General features: G+C 50.4%; 1 protein-coding gene and 2 non-coding genes across 3 annotated transcripts; all 3 read left to right on the top strand.

Annotated features, from left to right (window-relative positions):
* The first annotated feature begins 15480 nt into the window (after window positions 1-15480).
* On the top strand, window positions 15481-23217 carry NCL (nucleolin). The gene is made up of 15 exons (XM_054385880.1): window positions 15481-15573; window positions 16277-16381; window positions 16914-17196; window positions 17520-17660; window positions 18060-18251; window positions 18453-18536; window positions 18827-18962; window positions 19336-19472; window positions 19895-20021; window positions 20357-20490; window positions 20851-20986; window positions 21092-21246; window positions 21766-21892; window positions 22326-22546; window positions 22753-23217. Exons 1-15 carry the CDS (start codon window positions 15556-15558, stop codon window positions 22830-22832), a joined length of 2076 nt encoding a protein of 691 aa, XP_054241855.1. The 5' UTR covers window positions 15481-15555; the 3' UTR covers window positions 22833-23217.
* LOC128970992 (small nucleolar RNA SNORD82) lies at window positions 18646-18715 on the top strand. The gene has a single exon (XR_008489226.1). It is a non-coding gene; the product is annotated as a small nucleolar RNA SNORD82 (small nucleolar RNA).
* On the top strand, window positions 21378-21454 carry LOC128970994 (small nucleolar RNA SNORD20). The gene has a single exon (XR_008489228.1). It is a non-coding gene; the product is annotated as a small nucleolar RNA SNORD20 (small nucleolar RNA).
* Window positions 23218-25009: the final 1792 nt, after the last annotated feature.

Raw genomic sequence — 25009 nt, 5'->3', positions numbered from 1 at the left:
GGGAATCACAGAATCACAGAAGGGGCCTCCAGAGATCATCGAGTCCAACCCCCCCTGCCAAAGCAGGATCACCTAGGGTAGTCTGCACAGGAATGCATCCAGGTGGGTTTTGAATGCCTCCAGAGAAGTAGGATCCCAAAATACTGCTTGGGAGTTCTCATCAAATAAGTGTTTGTTTCAGGACAATAGGGAGCCTGGAGGGGACAGAGCAGAAGTATATTGGGGAGCCAGAAGCTGGGGGGAGCATGTGAATGACATTGCTCCAGATCTGTGCTTGGAGCTGGAAGAAGCATCTCTCTGTCCCTGCAATGTGGAGCATGTGGCTGGGTCAGGTCCCACCCCACCATTTCCTCTCCAAATTCTTTGTTTCTGAAGAGCCATTCCCCAAAGTTATCCATCCCCCCAGATCTACAGCAGCATCTGTCCAACACCCAGTCCCTGCCTAACCACCCGGGGGAAACCCTCCTGTGGCCCCCACACCTGCAGAGCGCCCCTACGGCAAGCACCCACCCCTCCTCCAGCCCCTCCATCACCAGCAGCCTCTCTCCCAGCAGCTCGTGGAGCTGTTTTCCCTCCGTGCTGCCACACATGCTGAGTGACACAGCGTCTCCAGAGCTTCCAATAAAAAGATTTATCACCATAACTCTGAGGATTAAAAAGCAATCCATCTACGAGGCTGCCTCAGCCTTGTAAGGCTTTAATTTGTGCTGTGGTTGTTTGCAAGAGGCGTGGGGTGGTGATTTTTTTTTTTTTTTTTTTCCTTACGGAGCAAACTCAAGTTTTACAGCAATTGCTCCGTGTATTTGGAGCCATGATAGATGGCTCCAGAGGGTGCCAGCGAATTTTTCACTGCCCCTCTTCAATAAGCCAAAGGAAGGGTTATTTTTTTTTTCCTTCCTTCACCCAGCCATGGTACAAAGAAAACATACAGGGTGGGTTTGGCAAAGCCCTCGTGTGCCTGGGAGCAAGCAGGCCCTGGCTGGGGCCGGGTGGTGGGGCAGATTCAGGCTGCCTGGCCATGGCTGCAGCACACAGCATGCTTTGCCACCAAGATCACAGCCTTTGTGAGGGGAGAAGGGAAGCAGGAAAACGCAAGTGTCAGGAAACCCCAGGGATGTGCTGGGTGTGGCACTGATTCAGGCTGCTTTTTGAACTGCGTTTCAATTACTGCTCTTACTCCAGGATAGTGGTGGTGGTGAAAAGCTAACTCCTAGCACCTACTGGCCAGTGATGGGCAGCATGGAAGTAGACAAAAGAACAAACAGACAACAAAAGTAATATATGTAGGATCTGATTCCACTTCTCAGGGACATACATCCATGGGCTCAGTGTTTAGCCCCATGCTGGAGGCTCTCCTGCCTGGCTCCTTTATGGCTTCCTAAAGATCCAGGACTCAGGTAGGAAGCCACTTTCCAGGCATCCATGTGCTGTGGGGAGGCTGGGAAGAGGTGGCCTGGGAAGCAGCACAACCCACCCCAAGGGCACAGACGGAGGAGCTCAGCCATGGCTCTGGATGCTTGGCCTGACTCAGCTGCAGTGTGGTGTGACTGTCACCTGTGCTGGGGACAGTCTTCAAGTCACAGCAAACCTAACAGCCCTGGAGGGGCCAAGCCACCACAGGATGGGCTCCCCATACGCCAGCTCAGGGCATGGACTTGCAGGGAGGGAACACACTGGGGGCTAGATGGGCAAAGAAGCAAATGTCTGTGTGCTGTTTAAAGTCTACTCTGCCCAAAATCTCACTGTCCTTATTGCAGGGTGATGGGAAGGACAGAGGTGTGATGGGCAGTGCCCTTCCCCACAGCCTCACAGCAATGTGCAGGGACAATCTGGGGGGCAAAGTGGCCCATTAAAGCCACCAGGCACCTTCACAAGCACCACCTGGGGCAGTGTTAAAGCCCCACTGCAATGGATTAGAAGAGACAGACTGATTGGGTAGCCCACACATTTTCTCAGTGCAATGCAATATTGCTAAAGATGACAGAATTGATGTCAGAGGAGCCTGCATGATGGCTGACCTGGGGACACTTTGGTTAAGAAATGAAAGTGAAGCATAATTAGCATGGCAGTAAGTGGATCAAAGCTGGATGGATGGCAGAGGACTGCTGACAACTGGCTGTGATTGCTGGCAGGGCTGGGGGTGAATTAAGCTCAGTGCAAGGCCCCCACATCATCCCTGAGCTGGGCTCCTGAATTTGGGGATTGCAAGCAGAGGACACTGAGACTGAACTGGAAAGCAACAGTCTGCAGAGTGCTTGCCCACAGCCCACAAAAGCCATGCTTAGGGTCCCCAGCAGACATGTCCCTGGGGTCTGCCCTGGTCCTCTGTGCAGGATGTGGAGGATGAGAGGTCTCATTGGGGTGGAAAAAAGTCCCAGCAGGAAGAGGAAGATTGGAGAGGGAAAGCTGCCCTTGAGCAAGCTAGCTTTTATCTATTTTTTTAAATATTTAGGACTGGTGAAACACAAGAACAAGTTCCCAAGAGTATTGGTGGAGTCCCTCAAGGGGAAATGCCTCCTCGTGCCTCAGGTGCCTTTCCTCTTCAGTTCCTCTTCAAATGTGGTTTTGTGGGTGTTTGCTTCTGCTATGGACCCAGTCTGCTTTACCAAGTCAGGAAGGGAGCAGCCCTTGCTTCTTCACTCCACCATGCCCAGAGAGCATCTTCCCATCCCTCCTGGCACCAAAAGTACCCAGCAGTACCTGGGCTGACCCCCTTCAAAAATGAGTTTGCAATGAAAACAGGTAAAAACCTAAGACTGGATTCACAATCAGGGCAAGTCCCCATCTGTCTCTGCTGCGACATTATTGCAGCTGCTGCCTTTAATTACAGAGGTTTGCAGCTCTTTGTGCTTATCACAACAGCCAGAGAGAGTTTGTCTTCTCAGTTCAGGACTATTTAACATGGCATGTTGGAGAAAACTGTCTGAGAGGCACCTGGTGGCCAAACACATCTTTCTTGTTATCTTTCCTGGACAGGAAGAGTGACTCTCGTGCACCCTCTCACATTAATGATGCTGAGATCAAGAGTCAGACAGCCCTTCCCTGCCCCTGGATTTTGTATCATGTGCAGGATGGTCCTAGCCAGCCCTGGGGGCCATGCCATAAGTTGTATTTCACACAGGAATAAGCCTGGGGCTGCCAGGAGGGGAGGACACAGGTCCCCAGCAAGAGTTTGGCAGGGACAGAACAGAGCAGCTTCCCCAAGCAAGTCCCTCTTCATGCCCTGGCAGACAGGCAGCTGCCTGCAGGTGCTGCCAGAAGGCAGCAGAAAATAAAAACACATAAATAAATTTGGTTTTCCCCATCTTCTGCACCTCACCTCTTCAGGAATGACTGATAAAAATAATTTGCTGCCTAACCCTTGCCTGCACAGGCTCAGAAGGAAGCTCAGCAGCACTGCTCTCCTTTGTCCCCCCCCCCCCAGCCAGGGGATGCCCCAGGTCAGGGGAAATCCCCAGGAGCTGCAGGTTTATGGGAACTGGTAGACAAGGACCTGATTTCCTCAGAGCAGGCTTTTGGCTTGCAGGTTCAGGCTGCTTTCAGAAAACATCCACCAAAAAAAGCATCCCTGCAGGTTGCCTGTCTCTCCTGGCTAGGCCAGACCACAGGGTGTTCTCTCCCATGGCAGTGGCCTCAGCACACACATGGGTGTCCCCTCTCCAGTCAGACTCCACTGTGGCAGTTATCTGCTTTTCATAAGCCTTGGCCCCACTTCTCTCTTCTTGGTATCTCCCACTACTTCTTATATTACTGGCCTTGGGTTATCAATGACCATCCCATCCCATCCCATCCCATCCCATCCCATCCCATCCCATCCCATCCCCCAACACTCAGCTTGGTTCAATTACTTCTGATTTCACATCTGCTGCTTGTAACAGCTGGGACCAATTCACTGCTGCTGTCACCAGAAAGGGTTTCAAGATAATGGCAAGAAAGACATTATAATTTAGGAGATCCATTGAGTCTCACTGCTGTATTAATGAGGAACAGAGGAGACTATCACTGCTGCCTGCCCTGCTCTTCTCTCCCATACCTACAGCCTCCAGCTATCCTGGGAGCCTGTTAGCAATCCCAAGCTCCAGCTGCTTTTTCCCAGGTACTGCCTTGTATTTGCACCATGGTCTGAGACCCTCTTTTTAAGAGCTCTTTCCTCAACCAGGTGTCTTCAAGTGATTTTTTCCCCAGTTAGAGGAAGATCCACATCTTTCTCCAGCTCTTTGGTTGCTCTTCAACTCTGGCTTTGGCTCCAAAGATCTCTGCTGAGGCTGACTCAAAAAACAACTGCCTGGCACAGATGGAAAAGCAAATGGTTTGAGCTGGGTTTCATTTCTATTTTTCTGTGGCAATCCTGGCTGGCAGGTGGTGAGTCCATCTGGCATGAGCCTGAAACACAACAGCACCAAGTGCCACACAAAAGTATCATCTGTACAAGCCAAGAGCAAGGTAAGGGCTGGGTGGGGACTTCTTCAATTCCCTGCCCTGGAAGAGATGGATGAGAGTGATTTTTTTTTTTTTTCCTACTGATTGTGTGGTGAGTGAGTGAATGAAATATGCAGCAGCAAAAAGCTAAAGGAAAGACAGTAAATGGTGATAATGGGACTGGAAAGCACTCATTTGTACCTGGTCAGGGTGGGTAAGGGTGGCAGTTGAGGCATTTAAAGGTTTTTCCTCCTGGAAACAGGATTTTTCCCGCCACCCCCACCCCCCCGCTTGCTGATTGTCCTGTGGATGGATCTGGAAGATGTAATGGAGTTTAACCCTATGTGCTGGATTTGGCTGAGGTAGAAATTTTCTTCACAGTAGCTATGTTTCAGAGTTGTGCTGGAAACCTCCCCTGGTACAACTTGAAGCTGTTTCTATTGTTTGTTACTTGGGAGAAGAGACTAGCCCCCAACCTAGCTACAACCTCCTTTCAGGGAGTTGTAGAGAGTGAGAAGGTCTCCCCTGAGCCTCATTTTCTCCAGACTAAACAGTTCCACTTCCCTCAGCCACTCCCCATAAGACTTGTGCTCTAGATGCTTCACCAGCTTCATTGCCCTTCTTTGGACATTCTCCAGCACCTCATCCTCTTGGATGATTTTTCCCTCAGCCAAGAGGCTGCTCTATGCCTGGTGCCAGCCACCACAGCCCCCACAAAACCAAAACCCCAACCAACAAAAACGACAACAACAACAAAAAAACAAACAAAAAACCAAACTCCCAAACACCAACCAACAAAACCAAAAAGGAAAACCAGGTTTATGGCCCAGGAGAAGGATTTTGGAGAAAACAGCTGGGTGCTTTGCCATGAGTCAGCACACTGCTGCTGTCTCCTCTGAGCCCCCCTGGTTTGCTGCCTTGGCTCTAGCCTCAGGAATGGCAGGAGGAGGACCTCCTGTCTGCAGCTGAGAGCAAGGGTAGAAGCAGAGGTAGAAAAACAGATCCTGATCTCTTGCAAATACCCCTTTGGGTCGAGGCACTGACTAGAAAGCAAGCTGAGGAGGAGTGAGCAAAGTGAGGCTCTCCCTGCTTGCTGCATTTCTGCACCTCTCAGTGCTAAATGTACCTTTTAAACCTGGTGGGTGAAGGTTTAGGCTATACAGCACTGTGTGAATTCTGCACTAATGACAGTGCAAGAACAGCTCAATGTTCTCTCAGATCCATTAAGGTTTGCCTTTAGATAGTTTACCAGCAAAGCCAATGTCCAGGGAGGGACCTGGGATCCTGGGATGTGCTCATCTCTCCTGCTTTCTTTGAGGAGCATCTTCCCTTCTCTTTCTTTCCAGCTTTTTTTTTTTTTTTTTAATTCAAGTCTCTAAGTCTGTCTCTTTAGAGAGGTTGGATTTCAAGCTGTGAATCAAATCTTTGGGAGCAATGTGACTTCACAAAGTTCAATCAGGCAATAAATAGTGCTAGGAGGTCATTCTGCTTAGAATAACTGTAAAAAAAAAAAGGCAAAACAAACAAAAAAACCCAACAACAACAAAATCTCAAACATTTTTTTTCTAGGCAACAGTGAGTCTGTTCTCCTGGGCAAAGCAGAAAGTGTCAACTACTTGTAAATCATATTAATGCACCTCTTATTGGACAGATGCTATGTTACTGGACTAGGTCATGGGACAGAGAAAGTAATGAAGGTAAATTGTGCACAGCCACCAGAGAAACAAATCAAATAAGTCTTTGACAGCATGATCTGCACTTGCATTTGCTCAGAGAAAATTGCAAGTGTTTTTGGTCGTTATGCTGGAGGCCAGGAGGAGCTATATGGTTTCCCCTTATCCTTGGGCAGGGGGTTTCTGACATGGATTTGAAAGCCGGGGTGGGTATTGTGCCTCTTGTGGCTTTTTTGGGCCATGTCTGGTTTCAGGGAAGCTGCTGGGGTAAGCCAGCATCCCATAGTTGGAGGGGGCAATGCCTTGCTCAGGGGGAGGTGGGAAAAACTTAACAGAGGATGGTCTGACAAGAGTTCCCTCTCCCCATGCTGCTGTGAGTGCTTCCTTCTTCCACCTTCTGTAAATTGGACTTATGCAGCCTGCCTGGCCATGGGACATGAGATTCCTATCATGTGCCGGGCTCTGAAGTCCCCACAATTGAATGTTGTGCAGCCCCCATAGCAATCTCCATCCTTCACCAGGTGACTCCTCTCAGGGAGCACAGAGTACTCACTGGCACACCATGCTCTGAGGCTTACCACTGCCTTTCTCAGAGAGGAAATCACCCTGTCCACCATGGAGCAGTGCCTGCTCAGCCACGTTTTGATGCAGTTAACCCCAAGCAAAGTGCAGGCTCTGCCCTGCGCCCCACATCATCTGCATAATAAACATGCCAGAGCAGCCAGCTAATTGCTGGGAATACAGCACCTAGCAGGAGGTGGGCAGACCCTGTTCATGCTTGGGTTATAGCTTGTAATAAAAGGGCTGCTTTGCTCAGATTTATTTTCCTGACAACATCCAAAAGCTGTGCTGGGGGCAGCGCTGGTAATGGGAGCCCAGACTCCCATCCCCACCACCCATCTGTTGTGTGGCTGAGGGGGTTTCCCTGGGGTAGGGGCTACCTGCTCCCCCCCGACCCCCCTGTCCTTCTAGCCCTCCTCTCTCTCTTTGCTTCCTGGGAGAAGCCTTCACTCCTGCAGGTTGTCCCTGCACTAATTCAGGCTGCAAGGTTTCCATCGCGAGCTCTCATCTCAGGTAGCTCTTGTGTGCCTCAGGAGCAGCTTGTGCCCCTTCCTTGCCATGGTGTGAGGGATTACTGCTGCATTAGTGTTGGGCTGCTGAACCATAATGTCTTTACAGTCAAGAGCATTAAGCATTTAATTACCCAGTGGGCTGGATCGATGGGCTTCTTTCTTTGCCCTCCAATCAAAACTGAGCAGGAGAGATGCAGTGTAATCTCCAGCCTGCTTTAAGCTTCCCCTCCTGTTTTGTGAGCCAGGAGCTGAGCTGATGCCTTCTCAGGGACAGCAAGAAGAAGACCTTTCCCCAAGCAAGCATTTTCTCTCCTCCCTCCCAGGATGTCATGATTACACAATTGCCTGGTCTAATGAGACACCAGAGGGTGGTTCAGGACCAGGGTTCACCGCTGACAACACCCACAGTGGGGAAATTTATTGCTTCAAGTCTTATTTTCTAACTTGGTTTGTAGGGAGTTTGAAAGCAGTGGTCTTAACTCACACCTTGCCAGGGGGAATTTCCACTGCAAAAGCTGTTAAGTGAAACAGCCCAACATGCTGCTGGGACCAGGCACAACAGCCCAAGAGTGGGCTGGGCTGGGGAAGTACTTCCAGCCCTTATTTTTGACCTTCTTTTGATGGAGCTTGCTGTGGAGGGGAGGCCAAGGCAGACTGAGGGTGAGAGATGGATTGACTCAGCATCTCTGGCACTGTGCTGGTGACTCCCAAGCTCTGACCTTCCCCAGGCTCTTGGGTGGTCTGTAGAGCTCAACATCAGCCTGGGCCACTTGAGTTCTGCAGATACAGCGAAGTGCAAAGCAACTGTTTACAAAGAGCTTGGCACAGGCGGGGACCTCCGGATGCAACCACGAAAGCCCTGGAGTGGCTGGTCCCTCGTGCCAGTAAGTTGGAGCAGGAGCTTTGCAAACCTCATGGAAGGGGCTCAGTGGGCAACTTTTGCTGGACCTACATGGCACAGCAGCTCCCAGGGAAAACACCAGACCATTTTCCACTAAGGCAGCCACCCAGCACGCTTTTCCCTGGCACCTGTTCCGGTTTCTGAGGGCTGTTTTGACTTGTCTGTGCTGCTGGGGACCTGCCAGCTCCCCTTGCAGAGTCTGGAACATATTTATCTGGACAGGTAGGGTGGATAGGTTGAGGCCAACAATATGACATTTAACAAGGCAAAGCGTTGGGTCCTGCACTTGGGTCACAACAACCCCAAGCAGTGCCTCAGGCATGGGGAACAGTTGCTGGAAAGCTGCCCAGCAGAAAAAGGCCTGGGAATGTTGGCTGACAGATGGCTGAACAGGAGCCAGAGTGTGCCCAGGTGGCCAACAAGGCCAACAGCATCCTGCCCTGGAGCAGCAATAGTGTGGCCAGCAGGACTAGGGAAGAGATTGTGCCCCTGTACTCCTGTCTTTGGCACTGCTGAGGCTGCACCTTGAATGCTGTGTTCAGTTTTGAGCCCCTCACTACAAGAAGGACATTGAGTTGCTGGAGTGTGTCCTGAGAAGGGCAGTGAAGCTGGTGAAGGGCCTGGAGAACTTAGGAGGAAGAGTTGAGGGAACTGGGATTGTTTAGCCTAGAGAAGAAGAGGCTCAGGGGAGATCATCTTGCTCTCTACAACTACCTGAAAGAAGTTTGTAGTAAGGTAAGGGTCAGTCTCTTTTCCCAAGTGATAAGACAAGAAGAAATAACTTCAACTTGTGCCAGGGAAGGTTTAGACTAGACATTAGGAAACAATTTTCACCAAAAGGGTTATCAAGCCCTGGAACAGGCTGCCTGGGGAAGTGTTGGATTCACTATCTCTGGAGATGTTTTAAGCATGTGTAGATGTGGCAATTAGTGACAACATTTAGTGGTGACCTTGGCAGTGCTGAGTTATTGTTGGAGCTGATGATCTTAAGCAATTCTATAATTCTGTAGTGGGGACCTGTGTGTGTCCCTGGGGGCTGCAAGGGATGCCCAAGAGCAGTGATGCACTGTGGGTCTGCTCTCCCCAGCTGCATTTAGCTCTGTCCTGGTTTTAGAGGTAAGGACATTGGGAAGCTGCAAGTCCACTGTGCCAGGTGGCTCACTGCCTTCAGTGAGTGGTGGGCACATGCAGCTTCCAAGACAGAGCTGAGCTCACCCTTTCCTTGGATAGAGACAAAAAAATGGAGGGAGCATTAGGAGACTCCTGCTTTCCCAGTTTGGACTCAATAAAGATTCAGGGGTTTTGTCTGAGACGGGAAAAAAACAAAGAGGTTCCCCTGGTTTGTGTGTGTTCCAGGCAGAGTGTTTGCCTTCTGCTGGCCCTGTGCCTGAGAGCTGCTGTGAAATGGAAATAGCCCAACACACTCCTGTGAGCAGAGGGAGCTTCCAGCAGGTAAAACGTGACCAAGCTGAGGCAAAGCCCCAGATGGACACATGGTGGACAACTCACAGATTTTGAAGCTCTCAACAGTCATTCCTGGGGACCTGATGCTTGTCTGGGTCCTGTCCCCTATTGCCCCCACTCTGGGAGACAAATGGACACACAGAAATGCCTTGTGCAAAGAGGAGCTTCCCCCTGTGGGCTGTCTCCATGGAAGTCTTGAAAAACCTTCCCAGGTGCAGTGGGGCGAGGTGGGCAGATGTGCAATTGTGTGGGGTGACCACATGTGCTGGCTGCTGGCCTGGGACCATAGAATCATAGATCACCTGTAACTTCTCCCCAAGTTGACTTCCCCACAGTTATAAAAGCATTTGCCTGTTTTGCTTCAAAATACCTCCCTGTTCCCATCTCACCAACTTTCTCCACCCTGATGGAGAGAGGAGGGTGCTCCCAAGATCTCCTTTTGCCACCCAAATTGCTCCATATCTCCCCAGTCTGGTTCCTCTTTAGCTCATGACTACTGCAAGTCCTCTTTGTTTCAGTTAAACTTCTCTACTTTGTACATTTTTTTTCCAGGGCTGCACTTGTTCCTCCTGCTGAGCAGAGCTGGAGGGAGTCCCATGTGGCCCAGAGGTCCTGAGTAGCTCCATGGTCTTGCCAGGGGCTCACAGCCTGATGGCAAGGTCCTGCTGCCCACTCCAGGCAAAGGATGATAGGGAGAGGAACTGGGCTGCCAGAAAAGACACCTCGGAGGAATTGTCTTCTTCTGGTGATAGAAAAGCCCCTTCTCTCTGCAAGGTATGAGGTGTGATTGCTTCAAGGAGTCTTTGGAGGTCATGGGGGGAGTAAGTGCTCCATGTACAAAATTCCTTGTGTGAGTCACCAGGACATTTCCTTGTCACAAACCCCAGGAAATGGCATAGCCTCATCCAGGAGGGATGCTCTGGGTTATCACCCAGCATCTGCTGAGGAGCAGAACTGTGTTTGGCTCCAAGAGCCCAGGCCAGTCCCTGCAGCATCCCACCTCCACAGAGGATGTTCCTAGGGAAAACATTCTGTACTCTACCAGGCACTATTGACTTTTGTCTCTGCAGCCACTGTGTCCCAAGCTGCTCGTTTCAAGGTGTAGGATGTGGGCTGGTGTGTGGCCACTCAAGTTAAATGCCATTTGTCACAGCAAGCCCTGTGCCTGCTTCGTGATCATCATCCTCAAGGGCTCTTCTCAGCCCATCTGGGTGGGTACTGAAGAAAAGACTTAATTAGGATACCACACCACTCATCTCATTTGATGATCTGCATTAATCAGGGCCCGGGGAGAGTTTTATCCACCTGATGGGCAGTTGAAGTGAGCTGTGTGGCTGGGAAGAGAGGACAGGTCCTGCATGCCTGACCCCACTGGGTTACCATGCACCAACTGCTCTGTGCTGTCTGCTGGGGTGGCTCTGGCTGGCAGCAGGCAATGGGCAGGGGAGCAATGTGATGGGGTGAGGTGGGCACTGGTGGCAGGGGAAGGGGCTTTGCCAGTGGGACATGGGGAGACTCAAGAGGTGTTAAGCAGCATCTATGCCTGGGTAAATTTCTTTGGGTTTTTTTGCTGTCACTTTTGCCTTGCCATGCCCACAGCAAAACACTGCTTGGACCATGTAGCAGCTGAGCTGTGATGCCAGGGAAGCAAGGCTGGGGCTGAGGAACTTGGGGGGCATACTTGATGTCTTTTCTAGCTCATTTACCCCCATCTCTAAACACCCATGGGGGGGTTGGTTGGAGGTCCCTGATGGTTTTCTGGCGGGAGATACCTGTGCAAGCCACAGACAAACTTTGCCTCTCCCGACTGCACTTGGCTGCTGCTTCTGTCTGGTATCAAACTCGTCTCAGACTCTCCTCCATGTCCCGGGGATTTCATGGGAGAGATGTAGCAGGGAGGGACTTCCTGACGGACACATGCTCCCGATTCCCACTGTGGCTCCCACTCGGGACAGGCGTTGCAGCCTTTTGCACCATCTAGTGGAAATTTCCAGCCGCGACCAGGCACAGCCTGAACAGAGCGTTTGGAAACCCTGACTCCCCTCAACTGTGCTCCTATGGAGGTGTTCCCCTCAGCTGGTCACCCATCTCACCTGGCTTTTGGGGAGCTGCATTTTTCTCGCAGCCCTGATCCCTCCCAGCCCTGGGCTGTGGCAGCCAGGCAAGGTGTCTCCAGAGCTGCCAAGCTGGGGAGAAGCAGAGGGAGAAAGGCTCTGCTGTTCCAGAAACTGTGGATCCTTGGCAAGTCCCTCCTGGGGTCTCCATTAAACCAGCTAAATTTCCTTTAACTGTGGAATTAGATCGATGCTTCCAGCTGCAGACATGCTACAAGAGACAGCCATAAAAGCCCCTAAAATATATTTCCTCCACAAACAGAGCTGTTAAACCTGCTCTTTTGGCCAAATTACTCCTCAGTGATGCTGCTCTGCAGAATTCCCTTGGCCCTGAAATATCTGTGCCACTGGGACAGCCTTGCAGCATGCTGTGTCTCCAGAAAATGGATGGCCTTGCTGCTGCTCCAACATCCTCCTGTCCACTGTTAGGGATGCCCAGAGGTTCTGACCACAAGTGGGATACAGGCAACAGCCAAGCCTAAATGCCAGCATTTGCAGTGCCTCAGATACCTTCCTCCCTGTGGCATCCATGGCTTGGGTGTATGGACACTTCACTGGGTAAAACCTGGCTGGCTGGCTGAGCCCAAAGAGTGGTGGTGAAGAGTTAAACCCAGTTGGTGGCCAGACACAAGTTTTGGGGCCAGTTCTGTTAAATATCTTTATCAGTGACCTGGACAAGGAGGTTGAGTGCACCCTCAGTAAGTTTGCAGGTGACACCAAATTGGGTGGGAATGTTGAACTGTTCAAAGGTAGGAGGGCTCTGCAGGGTGATCTGGACAGGTTGGATTGATGGGCTGAGGTCAGTTACATGAGATTCAACAAGGCCAAGTGCCAGGTCCTGCATAACAACCCCAGGCAATCCTACAGGCATGGGGAACAGTTGCTGGAAAGCTGCCCAGCAGAAAAAGGCCTCGGAATGTTGGCTGACAGATGGCTGAATATGAGCCAGAGTGTGCCCAGGTGGCCAACAAGGCCAACAGCATCCTGGCCTGGAGCAGCAATAGTGTGACCAGCAGGACTAGGGAAGAGATCGTGCCCCTGTACTCCTGTCTTTGGCACTGCTGAGGCTGCACCTTGAATGCTGTGTTCAGTTTTGAGCCCCTCACTACAAGAAGGACATTGAGTTGCTGGAGTGTGTCCTGAGAAGGGCAGTGAAGCTGGTGAAGGGCCTGGAGAACAAGTCTTAGAAGGAACAGTTGAAGGAACTGGGATTGTTTAATCTAGAGAAGAAGAGGTTCGGGGGAGATCATCTTGCTCTCTACAACTACCTGAAAGGAGGTTGTAGTGAGGTGGTTATTAGCCTCTTCTCCCTGAAATCAAGTGACAGAACAAGAGGAAATGGCCTCGAGTTACACCACGGGAGGTTTAGATTGGATATTAGGAAGGACTTATTTATTGAATAAATAAATAAATTGGTCAAGCCTTGGAACAGGCTGCCCAGGGAGGTGGTGGAGGAGTTAAAAAAAAATGTGTAGATGTGGCATTTAGGGACATGTTTCAACGGCCATGGTGGTGTTAGGTTGATGGTTGGACCTGATGATCTTAGAGGTCTTTTCCAACCTTAATGATTTTGTGATTCTGTGATCTCTGGCCCTTTACTGGCACAGCAGTGGCTGGCAAGTTCGGGCCATATCTGGATCTGTGCAGTGATGTGCATGGATTAACGTGGTGCATGGATTAACACAGCACAGTGGGCAGCATCAGCTCTTGCTCCTCTGCACACAGGTGCTGTGCTCCTTCCTCCCAGTGCTGGCTCTCGCTGCAGCCTCTGGGGTGCCAGCATCAAGCACAAACCACCGGCGCTGGGCACAGTGCAGGGAGAAGAGATGCAGCACAGGCCATATGGATGTGTCCCCTGTCAGGGCTGGGAACCAAGACTGGCCTGCTGCCAACCCAACCTTTTGCAGATCCCACTGCTGGTACTATGCTATCAGACACACATGGTGTCCTGGCTGCCAAAGCTGCCCCTGGCTGAAGCAACAGTTGTCCCTTTCCCGTGGCAAATCAGCCCTCCTGTAGCATGGAGAGGAATCAAGGCCAGGCCCAGCACTGGCAGCAGAGCTCTAAGAGTAATGGTAATACAGAATTTTGTTCCACCACATATAGGCATGGTAAAGAGGATGCCTTCAGACAGTTAAAAATTCCTGTCAGGCCTCTACTACCTGCACCTCTATCACTCCATATCCCTATGGGCCACTCTGGTTTTGTGTTGCTGCTTCCTCAGGGCACTCAAGGTTGGCTCCTGCAGCACATGAGCCAGACACAGCTGTCAGACATGTATAGACTGGCTGCCCTGTACAAGGATTTTCTCCAGGTAGCATCCTTGTCTGCTTGCTGGACTGATGGAGGCAATCTCTCTACAGACTGCTTTACACCCAGAGAGGCTGTCTGATCCTGTCACCTCTCCAGGAGTGAGTGCCCTCAGACATGGCTCTGCCTGCCTGTAAACTGCCTCTCCTCACCCAGCAGCAGAGAAAGAGGCACTAGGGCATCCAAGGCATACTGCCTGTCTGTCCCTTGGTTTCAGGTGGCACTGAGCAACCCCAGCGTGTCCCAAAGCCACCAGGGCCCTGCAGGACCGCATCCATTAAAAGCCTGGTTTTGTAGCTTTTTATTTAGGGCTCCTTCAGATCTTGTGTTCCCCAAGTTAGGGGCCTCTCTCAAGCAGACCTTGGAAGGGAACACTGCTGTAGTCACGTGTGTGAGTCAGGAGCCCCCAGGAGCTGGCTGGATGCCCAGTTTGAGCGGGAAGGAATGTAAGGCAGTGAGGAAGCCCCCCACGACAGAGGCCACTCAGGACCCTGGGGAATACCGTGTCAAGCAAGACTAAGATAGCACTCATCCCTGCCAGCAGACCCGCAAGTTAAAGAGGGGTGCTGTACTCGCTTCTAGGGTTATTCCTATCCTGACTCAAGGGAGAAAGCCAGTGTCTTCTTTCAGTGAATGAAGTCCAAAGCGTTCATCAGGCAAGCACAGGTTTATCTCTTCCCCAGCGTTGTCGGCTGTTCTCCCTGCCAGAAGCCAGTGGAAGATAGCAGCAGCACGGTGCTCCTGTGCCAGCTGCAACTCCAGCAGCCGCACAGCCACCAGCTGCTCGCGATGCTTCTTCAAGCTCTCCAAAGGTGGCTTACTGCCTCCCGAAGGTCGGGGAAGGAATGCCGGGGGGAAGGGGGCAGGTAGAGAGGGCTGGCAGAGGCGCCCCTCTGCTAAGGCCAAATAAAAAAGGCAGAAGTGTACTGAGGCCGAGTTCCACCTCCAGAACCCACCTGCCGCAGGGCCGTCTCGGAAAGCCGGCCCTGGAGCCACGTAGAGCAGCTATCCGGCTCGCTCCCGGCCCCGGGACCTTCCTCCCAGCCCCAGGACCTCAGACCCCCCTAGCCCGGCTCCACCACGTGGCCCGCCGATCGCCACGTGCTCTCCCGCGACCCCGGCCACGCCCACCCTCCGCCAGGCCCCGCCGCCCAATCAGGGCGCAGGCGCCGAGTTGCCGTTCTCTCATTGGGTAAAGCATATCCTTCCCTGGCGGGCAGTGCGTCCCCCCGCCCTAGCCCCTCCACCTCAGAGTCACTCTTGCCGGCGGGTGTAACGCGCCTTCTCGTTGGATGATAGCAACGCGCCAAAGATTGGCGGAGAGGCTCGAGGGGCGGGGATGGCGATTGGCTTGGCGGCGCAGCGTGTGAGGCGATTGGCTGAAGCGGGGGCGGAGAGGGCGTGGTGTAGCGGAGGGCTAGGCAAGCGAGCGGAAGGGGCCGGTCCTCCCTCTTTCGTTTCAGTCCCCGGTCCGGGTCGGTAGCACGTTGCCGCCGCTCCCGCCGATCGCCCGGGGCCCTTTCAGCTCCTCGCCGCCACCTTCGTCGGACGTGCCCACCCTTCTCCTGTGACCGCTGGGCCGCCGCCCCTGCGCCGCCATCATGGTGAAGATCGTCAAGGTGAGGGCGCCAGGCAGGGCCGCGCTCAGGTGCCAGGCGGGAAGCGAGCGGCCGTCGCTATGGCGGGGTGGACGATCGCGAGGGACCGGAGGGAAAGCGGGGAAGGAAACTGGGCCGCTTTGCGGTCGCCGACTCCTCGGGCCGCGCGACAGTTTCTAGGCCTCTCCCTCACCATGAAGATGGCGGCGAGGGGAGGGGCCGCGCGGTCGGTGGGAGCCGTTTCAGGCCTTCCCCCGTCCTGTTGTCCCCCGTGTTGGCGCGGATCGGGGCTCAGCGGTGGGAGGAGGGAGAAAGTGGGGGGCCCGCGATGTGTGTCAGTGGGGGGGTCGGACGGGGGGGCACCTCGGCGCGCGCCGCGTGCGAGCGCGCGCAGCCCGGGAGGGGGCGGAGCTACGCCGCCGCGCGGCCACGTGGTGCGCAGGGGAAAGGGAGCACGTGGGAGAGCGGGGACCCCCCCCCGGTAGCGCCCCGCCGCGCAGCGGGGCAGCCCCGCCGCTCTCTCCCGACCCCGTACCCCGGGTTCGCGCCGCGGCAGGCCTGTGCCGGCCTGTTGGGCGCCGCGGGGGCAGGCGGGGTGGCCACGTGGTTGGGACAATTGTCCCAGTGCGAGCGCTGAAGCGTGGGTACCTTGCGGTGTGAATGTGCAGCTCGCTGCCGGTCCGGGTTAAGTGAACAGCGCCGAACAGCTCGCTTTCTCTTTCAGACACCGAAGAATCAGATGAAACAGAAAAAACTGGCTCCTCCCCCCAAAATTGTCGAGGAAAGTGAGGAAGAGTCCTCCGAGCTGGATGAGAGCAGTGGAGAAGAGGTGATCAGACTAGAAATGGAAGTCAAAGGGATGCACGTGTTAGAGAAATGTCAAAAGGGTGGGAGGAGGGGTGCATAGAATGTGACAGAGTCGCCTGTCAAGTTATCTGTGGTTGAAGATTCAAGTGGATTTCATAAGAGAAAAACTGTGTTGAAAAGTAGCTTGGTTAAGTAAGCTTGTCCTTCCAAGCTTTGGAAGAACTTCTGGTGTCTTATATCTGTTTCTGAGTACCAGTGAACAAGTGGATGGTTATTCTAGTAGAGTGAGATGCCACACAAGTAAAATACAATACTAAATATTTCAAGCTACTCGTGGTACTAGAGGAGCTTGCTTCAGGACCCAAGAATTCAGGCATGCTTTAATGTTCATAAAAATTTTTCTTAATCCAACAAATTGGGCAATTAAGGCCATTCAGCGGGCACTGTATCTGTTGGAAGGACATACCTTAGATTGCAGTTGTATGTTTGTCTGATGTTTGAAGTAATAGTAGTTGGAAGAGCCAACATGAGTCTTACACTGATGTGTGTTTCAGATGGTCCCTCAGAAGAAACAAAAAGTAGCAGTTACACCAGCCAAGAAGGCAGCTACCCCTGCAAAGAAGGTCATCACTCCTGCGAAAAAGGCAGTTACACCTGCCAAGAAGGCTGTGGCTACTCCAGCTAAAAAGGCTGTTGTTGTCCCATCACCTAAAAAGGCTGCTGTCCTAAGCAAAGGGGCAAAAAATGGAAAGAATGCCAAGAAGGAAGAGAGTGAGGAGGAAGATGAAGATGAGGATGAAGATGAGGATGATGATGAGGATGACGAAGAAGATTCTGGTAAGTTACTTCAGAAATTTGTCCATCCTTGCATAACTTGATGAAAGCTGCTCCAGTCATGTCCCTGAATTTCAGTACCTTTGGAACTGAAAGTTTAGTGTGATCATGTAATACTTCTGAGAAGGGAATTCAGGGATAAAAAAATCAGGAATTAGTGGAGTTTGGGGGAGATCTTGGGCTGCAGCAGCATTATAGCAGGATCCAAAGCATTTTGTAGTTGCCTGATCGTTCTTTACCAAACACTGAAGTACCTGCCAGTGAACTTTGAAGGCCGAGCAGTGTTGGTGAATACTTTTGCTGTACTGTTGGTGCAGATCTGGAAGAGGAGCCACCAATGCCTCTGAAGCCTGTAGCCAAAAAGCCTGCAGCAGTACCAGCCAAAAAGCCTGCAGTTGTGCTAGCAAAGCAAGAATCTGAAGAGGAGGAGGAGGATGACGATGATGATGAGGAGGAGGAAGATGATGGTATGTAAGATTTAGGACAACTGTGTGTCACTCTTTAATGTCTTTGTATTTGTTTCCTGATTTTAAACTAAGTGCTTCTTAAGGAGCTGGCAGGGGGATAACTCAGTGGGAGTGATGCAGAGTATGTGTGCGCCTCCATTTAGTGCCCAGCTGATTTCAGCTGGCTGCTGTCATCCAGGAGATGTTTCCCTGTTGCTAGTAAAACTAATCTTTACTTTTGGGGAATGGGTATAGTTTTTTAATGCATAAAACTTGAGGTAGAGGCAGCTTTTCTAAAATTCCTTTCCGGAGAACACACAAACTTCAGGCATGAAAAACACTTATCTCAAAAATATTTCTCAGTCTCAAAAGGGGCGTAACCCTGAACATGTCTGAAACCTTGCACTCAACTTGTTTCAGAGTCTGAAGATGAAGCCATGGACACAGCCCCTATTCAAGTGAAGAAAACCGCTCCATCAAAGGCTGCACCATTGAAAGCGAAGGCAGACTCTGAAGATGATGAGAATGAAGAGGAGGATGATGAAGATGAAGACGAGGAGGATGAAGACGACGAGGATGAAGAGGATGCCGAGGAGGAAAGTGAGGACGAAAGTGAGTTACATGTTTTTGAGACTGTAAAACAGGAAGGATACCTGAGTAACATTTTTGTCCTGTCATGGTCTTTCTGGCCTGAGGAACAGTTGTCCTAGTGACAAGGGTCTTGGGTGCCACTGGTGTAAAGATTAATGCTCTTGTATTGACCCAGCGTAGGAAAAGTAGTTTTGTACTTTCAGTGTTTATTCTCTATCACAGAACCTGTCAAGGAAGCACCTGGAAAGAGGAAGAAAGAAATGGCCAGTAAAAGTGCACCAGAGGCCAAGAAAAAGAAAGTGGAGGGTAGGTCATACGAGCTCATCAAACCATGCTAATGTGATGGACTCTTCACTGGACTGGTGGGTGGCACACAACTGTGTGAAGGGATAGGATGCTGAGTGGGAATTTTTACAGCACAAATGATGATAATAAGGGACTTAATGCTGAAGTATGATGTCACTTTTGAGCAGAAACTGATGTGCTAAAGCTGTGTGGAGTCTGGATTCCAATTGTCAGAAAAAAACAAAACCAAAACAAACCCCAACCAACCTGGCTTAAAACCCCTCAAACATTTTCTATGTTTTAATTGGCAGGACCCACTTCAGCTTTCTCTGTCTTCGTCGGAAATTTAGCCTCCACCAAGGAGTTTGATGAACTGAAGACTGGCATCAGAGATTTCTTTGGAAAGAAGAATATTGAAGTTTTAGATGTCAGAATTGGTACTTCCAAGTAAGTTCATCAGTAGTTTTGCAACTTACTACTTTTAACTGGCAGTAATTTTGCTTGGACAGGTACAACTGTACTGCTGCTGGTTCCCTTTGAGATGCTGGGATGGTTGTTGGTAGTGTGTGGAAGCTGAAAGAGGCACAGTCCTGAAAAAGGTGTAACAGTTGGATTGCCTGGCTTGCAGCTTTTTCAGACAGTATCTCCTTACAGGGAAAGCTACCACTTAAGCACAGAGCTGATTGGTTTTCTAGGCCAGTTAAGCGTTTATTAGCAGTCTAACTTGACCAGCGGGAATATCTCTAGTTCTGGGTTCCTGTTTGTGATCTCTGATGCTAGAAGTGAATGAGCTTAGATAGTAAGGTTTCTCTTCTTTCAGGCGATTTGGCTATGTAGACTTCTCGTCTGCTGAAGATCTGGATAAAGCTCTCCAAATGAATGGAAAGAAGCTAATGGGTTTGGAAGTCAAACTGGAAAAAGCAAAGAGCAAAGAAACACTAAAAGAAAATAAAAAAGGTATGGCCCATAACTCTGAAAACCTGCGCACATCAAAGAAATGCTGTCATAATCAGGCCTTGAAGCAGGCTTGCAGGGTTACTGCTGGTTGCTGTTCTGTTCTTTTAAGGCAGAGTCCTGGTGCGGGCTGTGTTCTAAACAGTTTCTCAAGTGCTAACATACAGATGTTCAAGTTCAGACTGCAACATTGGGAAATACAATGAAATAAGATATCTTTGAGGTGCTGAGGAGGAGATGTGGTTCTTTCTGAACCTTTTAAACCTGTTTTCTGAATTTGATGCCCTTAAGTACAATGGCAGCCTAATTAACTGTCAACTGGTTTCTTTTTGTGGTTTATTTTCTGGTGGATTCTCAGTGAACTGGCAGCATGGATGAGAAGGGATTTTTGGCAGGTAATGTGAAAGGAACTTCTTTCTTTGCAGAGAGAGATGCTAGAACACTGTTTGTGAAGAACCTGCCCTACCGCATCACTGAAGATGAAATAAGAGAAGTGTTCGAGAACGCAGTAGAAGTCCGAATGGTCATGAACAAGGAGGGGAACAGCAAGGGGTATGTTGCTGAGGGGATGGTTCCTCAAACTGTTGGCACATTTGGATAAGTTTGTCTTCTTTAGGAATGAAGGAAAGAACTTGAGGAACCTGCTGTATTAGGTGTACTAAAAAACATTAATTTTGGCAGTGTTTTTCTTCCACGTAGTTTTCCTCCCCAAGTTTGTGAACTTAGTTGCTCCAGGGAGAGGAGGAATTTACTTACGTTCTTGGTTTTTGTGCCGTAGGATGGCCTATATTGAATTTAAATGAGAAGCTGAAGCAAACAAAGCTCTGGAGGAGAAGCAGGGTACAGAGGTTGGAGGCACTTGCTTATGTTCTTTTCTTGTGCCATAGGATGGCCTATATTGAATTTAAATCAGAAGCTGAAGCAAACAAAGCTCTGGAGGAGAAGCAGGGTACAGAGGTTGATGGTCGTGCCATGGTCATTGATTACACTGGTGAGAAGAGCCATCAAGAACATCAGAAAGGTACTTGACCAAATGTACCAACATGTGTACAAATGGCATGTAGTGTTTGAACTGACTTCTTTCAGAAGTTTCCTAGGAGTAGAGCAACTTAAAACACTGCAGGAAAACTGAGATATGCTGAATTGACCTTTTGCCTATGTTGTCCTCTGCATCCTAAACAGTTCATGTGTGTACTGCATGTTCCTGACAAGGGGGGACAAAACTAGTCTTGTTCACCAAAACATTGTTGCACTTGGCTTTGTGCCTCACCTGGAAGTGAGGAGGGGCCAACAACTGCTTTCACCTTATAGAGGGTCTTGTGACTAGAAGGGAGCTTTCCTTCTCCAAACCTTCACTTACATGGCTGACTTCTTTCCATAGGAGGTGGAGACAGGGAGTCAAAGACCTTAATTGTCAACAACCTCTCATATTCCGCTTCAGAAGAGACTCTGCAGGAACTGTTTACAAAGGCTTCTTCCATCAAGGTGCCACAGACCAACCAGGGCAGGTCTAAAGGGTATGTTTTGCCTTTCTCCTGACTCTTGAGATGCCATTGCCAAATGATTTAGCTCCACAGATCCGTTGTGCCTCCAGGCTGACTGAAATGTTCATCTCCACATAGGTATGCATTTGTAGAATTTCCCACAACTGAGGATGCCAAAGCAGCATTGAACTCCCATAACAACACAGAGATTGAGGGCAGAGTAATCAGACTGGAATTCAGTTCACCAGCGTGGCAGAAAGGAGGGAACATGAATGCAAGAGGAGGGTTTAATCGTAAGTGTTCTGTGTTTGATCGTTTGATCCCAAGACAGCTATGGCAGGAGTGTACTGTTACACCATCTTGGGGCTGCTTAAAAACCAAGCATGCTTCTGGAGTGAAAGATTCTCATCATAAGTGAGTGTGCTGGAGATGATGACTGATTATCTGAGATGCTGATGAAACCATTGTCAAAATCCTCTAGATAGTCAAGTGCTGATCCAGCAGTGTATGTCCAGTAAGTGTCCCTGTGGAAGTGTTCTTTTTTGTTGTTGTTGCTGGTTTTGGTTTTGTTTTTTTAAGTAAAAAAGGCATTGTTTTACCAGGTTGGCTGATGGAAAATAGTTTGTCAGGCTTTAACTGCGGTTCTAGAAAAGTTTTCAAGGACTTGTTGGGTGCCTGAGCTGTTACTTGAAAACAAACCCCATAGCCCTGTGAGCTGTTGTAGGAGCTGGTAGTACAAGCTGGCTGTGATGTCAAACTGACAATTGCCTTGCTCAGGCATAAAGATCTTTGAATGTATTCTCTTTCCACAGAACAAAGCAAGACATTGTTTGTCAGAGGCCTTTCTGAGGACACCACAGAAGAGACGCTAAGAGAATCATTTGAAGGCTCAATAAGCGCTAGAATAGTCACAGACAGAGACACTGGATCATCTAAAGGGTATGTTAAACACCACCTGGGATGAGTTCAGTTGCTCCAGAAAGCCTCACTTTAACTGATCTATGAAGTGCAGGGTGATTCTCATGCTCAAGGGGGTGATTCTTTGGAGGGTAGTAAGTTGTCTCGAACTAGAGAAGCTTTATGCCTTCCAAGCTGTTGGTAGAGGGCAGTGCATGGTCACTTCTCAATGAGCTCCTTCCTGCCAACAATCTGTGGCAGCCTATGGATTCGCACGAGAAGGATATTAACTGTTGGGTAGTGGCAGGCTCACAGTGGGGCTCCATGCATTGTGAGAAGCCACTGCTCTTCTACACTTAACACTGTCCTGATCCCTATGTGGTTGCAGGTGTTTCAGAAGGGATTGATATGAAGTACCTGTAGATGGTGCTACAGCTTGTGGAGTTTAATGGTCTTTCCTCTACCCATTTCTTAGATTTGGATTTGTGGACTTCAGCTCTGCCGAAGATGCTAAAGCTGCTAAAGCAGCTATGGAGGATGGAGAGATAGATGGAAACAAAGTGATCCTTGATTTTGCCAAGCCAAAGAGTGACTTCCAGCGTGGTGGTGGATTTGGTGGTCGTGGTGGCAGAGGAGGAGGCCGAGGAGGAAGAGGTGGATTTGGTGGGAGAGGTGGTGGCAGAGGAGGATTTGGAGGTAAGAAAAGACAAGCGCTGCTTTTCTGAGGGGATGTGCTCAAAAACTAACCCAAACCCATTCTCGGGATTGTGGTGTGGTGCCACCACAGAGCACTTGGTGTGCATTTATTTTCTGTTCTGTGACAAGATGGGTTTGGAAGGGCAGTGGTACCTGTGCAGGGATACATCCTGTAACTCTGCTTCTTGTAATAATTTTCTTTTTAGGTAGAGGAGGTGGCTTCCGAGGAGGCAGAGGAGGAGGTGGAGATCACAAGCCACAAGGGAAGAAGATAAAGTTTGAATAAACCTCCCTTTTCCTTTCCCCTTCTGCTCTCTGAGACTATCTGAAAGGACTCCTGGGGTTTTTATTCTCCTTTGATCGTGGCGGAGCCTTTGGAGGACATTCCAAGATGCAAAGCAGTGCTGTGAACCACTTGGAAGGTGCAGTTTTCATTTCAAGAAAGAGAGCGCAGGCCCTTTTGGCTGCTTGCCTGTCCACATGAACTTTTTAAAAAACGAGCGATAGATGTGGGAATTTACCCCTTGTCTGTGAGTTTGTCTTGAATTTATAATGTTTTACCCATGTACAAAAATATTTTTTTTTCCTATAAACTTCTGTAGCATTTTTTTGCTGTAAAAATGCAGAATGTTTTATCATTTGTGCTTCAGCACCCTGTCTTGGACAGATTAAAGGACCTAAACTGGTTTGTGTTACTTCTGCGCCGCTAAACGAAGCAGGGCTGTGAGAGAAGCCCTGCAGCTCAGGCTCCCTCTCATACAGGCATTGCTTCTTGTGCTTTATTCCAAATTGTCTCCTCTTGACTTGTCCCTAGGCATGAGCTTGAATGGGTTTATACACATGGTTGGGTTTGCAAAGTAGCTGCTTGCTGCCTTGACCAAAATCCTGTGTTCTGTCCCCAGGTTTGGTAAGGGTGAGTGCCTCTGCTACTGGAGAGATGAAGGTACTGGGATGGTCTTGGCTTGTCCCTTGGTGATAGTTGGCCTCTTTATGCGGCCAGGCACTTGGCTGATGTTCTGCAGTGGCAACTGTAAGAGAACAAGACTGCACTTGAGTAACTGCAGCATATGGGTGCAAAAAGAGGAACCATGGAGGCAGCTGCTGTTGGGTTTAAAGTATTGCTGTTGGGCAAGTGTTGGCTGCAGGGCTGTGTGGATGTCCATTCGTGTCCTGGGCAGGTACAGAAGTGCCAGTTGCCTGTGTCTTGGAAGGTCTTCTGCCAGCCGTTTCTGCCCTGTGTTCCTGCTTTCCAGCTCACAGGCAGTGTTAGGCCTTGGCTTTGCCTGTGGCTGTAGCCAGCTCTAGCCTCCTTGCATCTATCAGCAACACTTAAGAACTTTCCTTCATTGCTATGCAATGTCTCTGCAGCCTCCTTTGGGTATGGCTTCCTAAGGTACTGTATGGACAGATTTCTCTACAGATCGAATGCTTTATATTAGACAGGGGGAGGAGCGGTTGATTTTTGACTGGAGGGTGCTGCTGATGGAGGTTACCTGAGGAGAAGTTTGTGGTTTCTGCCCTCCCATGAGCAAGGGCTGCGTGTCTTGCACCTTGGGCATCAGCCATTTTGGAGCCGGCGTCCGAGTCCCGGCAGCAAATGGTTGGAGGGCGCTGGCGGTGCTGGCCGCCAGGGGGCAGCAGCCGTCCGCAGTCAAGCGCTGCCGTGGGGCCCTCAGCTCTGTCCTGGTGGGACCCCCACCTGCCATAGTGGGGCCAGCTCTGGGGTCCTCGGTACGGCACAGATAGGGACCTGTGGGCGTGAGGCCAGAGGTGGCCACAACAATGAGCAGAGGACTGGAACCCCCCGTGTGAAGGCAGGTGAGTTGGGGTTGCTCAGCCTGGCTCTGGGAAGGGAGCCTTTCAGTACTTAAAGGAGGCTGGGGACAGAGCTTTTTTTAGCTGGGGCTGCTGTGGCAGGACAACGGGTGATGGTTTTAAGCTAAAAGGGGAGATTCGTGGCAGGAGGAGGGCGCTGTGTTACATTTGGAAGAAGGGGTGAGAGCATCTTCAAGTGCATCTGCTTTTGCCTTTTTCCCCCACCTGTGCAATTTTTATTGCCACAGAGAAATTGGCTGTGGTGGCAGATGGTCCAGCCTGGCAAGTCCAGCATGTTCTGGTCCCATGTGCTACAGAAATTAAATCCTCAGTGCCCAAACACCAAGGTGAGACCCATGGGCTCATCTGTGTCTCTCATTTTCACCCCAGCCAGGTTCAAACCTGATACAGGTTTGTCTCTACAGATGTGGCTTGCCCTGTTCTGGAGTCAGTGCTGAGCCCTGGCACGTTTACCTTGCTGTACTACAGCCAGGGGATGTGCAGCCCTGTGGACATGCTTTGGTTGATGGAAGAAGATGAGCAAGGTCCTCCCATGGAGAGGGGGTGATAGGGACAGTGAGGTGGTGATCTTCAGCAGGAGGAGAAAGTGGTCAACAATTCAGGCGTTTTCAAACCTGCCAAAGCATC

Source organism: Indicator indicator, chromosome 13 (genome assembly GCF_027791375.1).
Source record: "Indicator indicator isolate 239-I01 chromosome 13, UM_Iind_1.1, whole genome shotgun sequence".
In the NCBI taxonomy this organism is placed as follows: domain Eukaryota; kingdom Metazoa; phylum Chordata; class Aves; order Piciformes; family Indicatoridae; genus Indicator; species Indicator indicator.
Note: the sequence above shows the minus strand (reverse complement) of the source record. Positions and strands in the feature narration are given on the sequence as shown.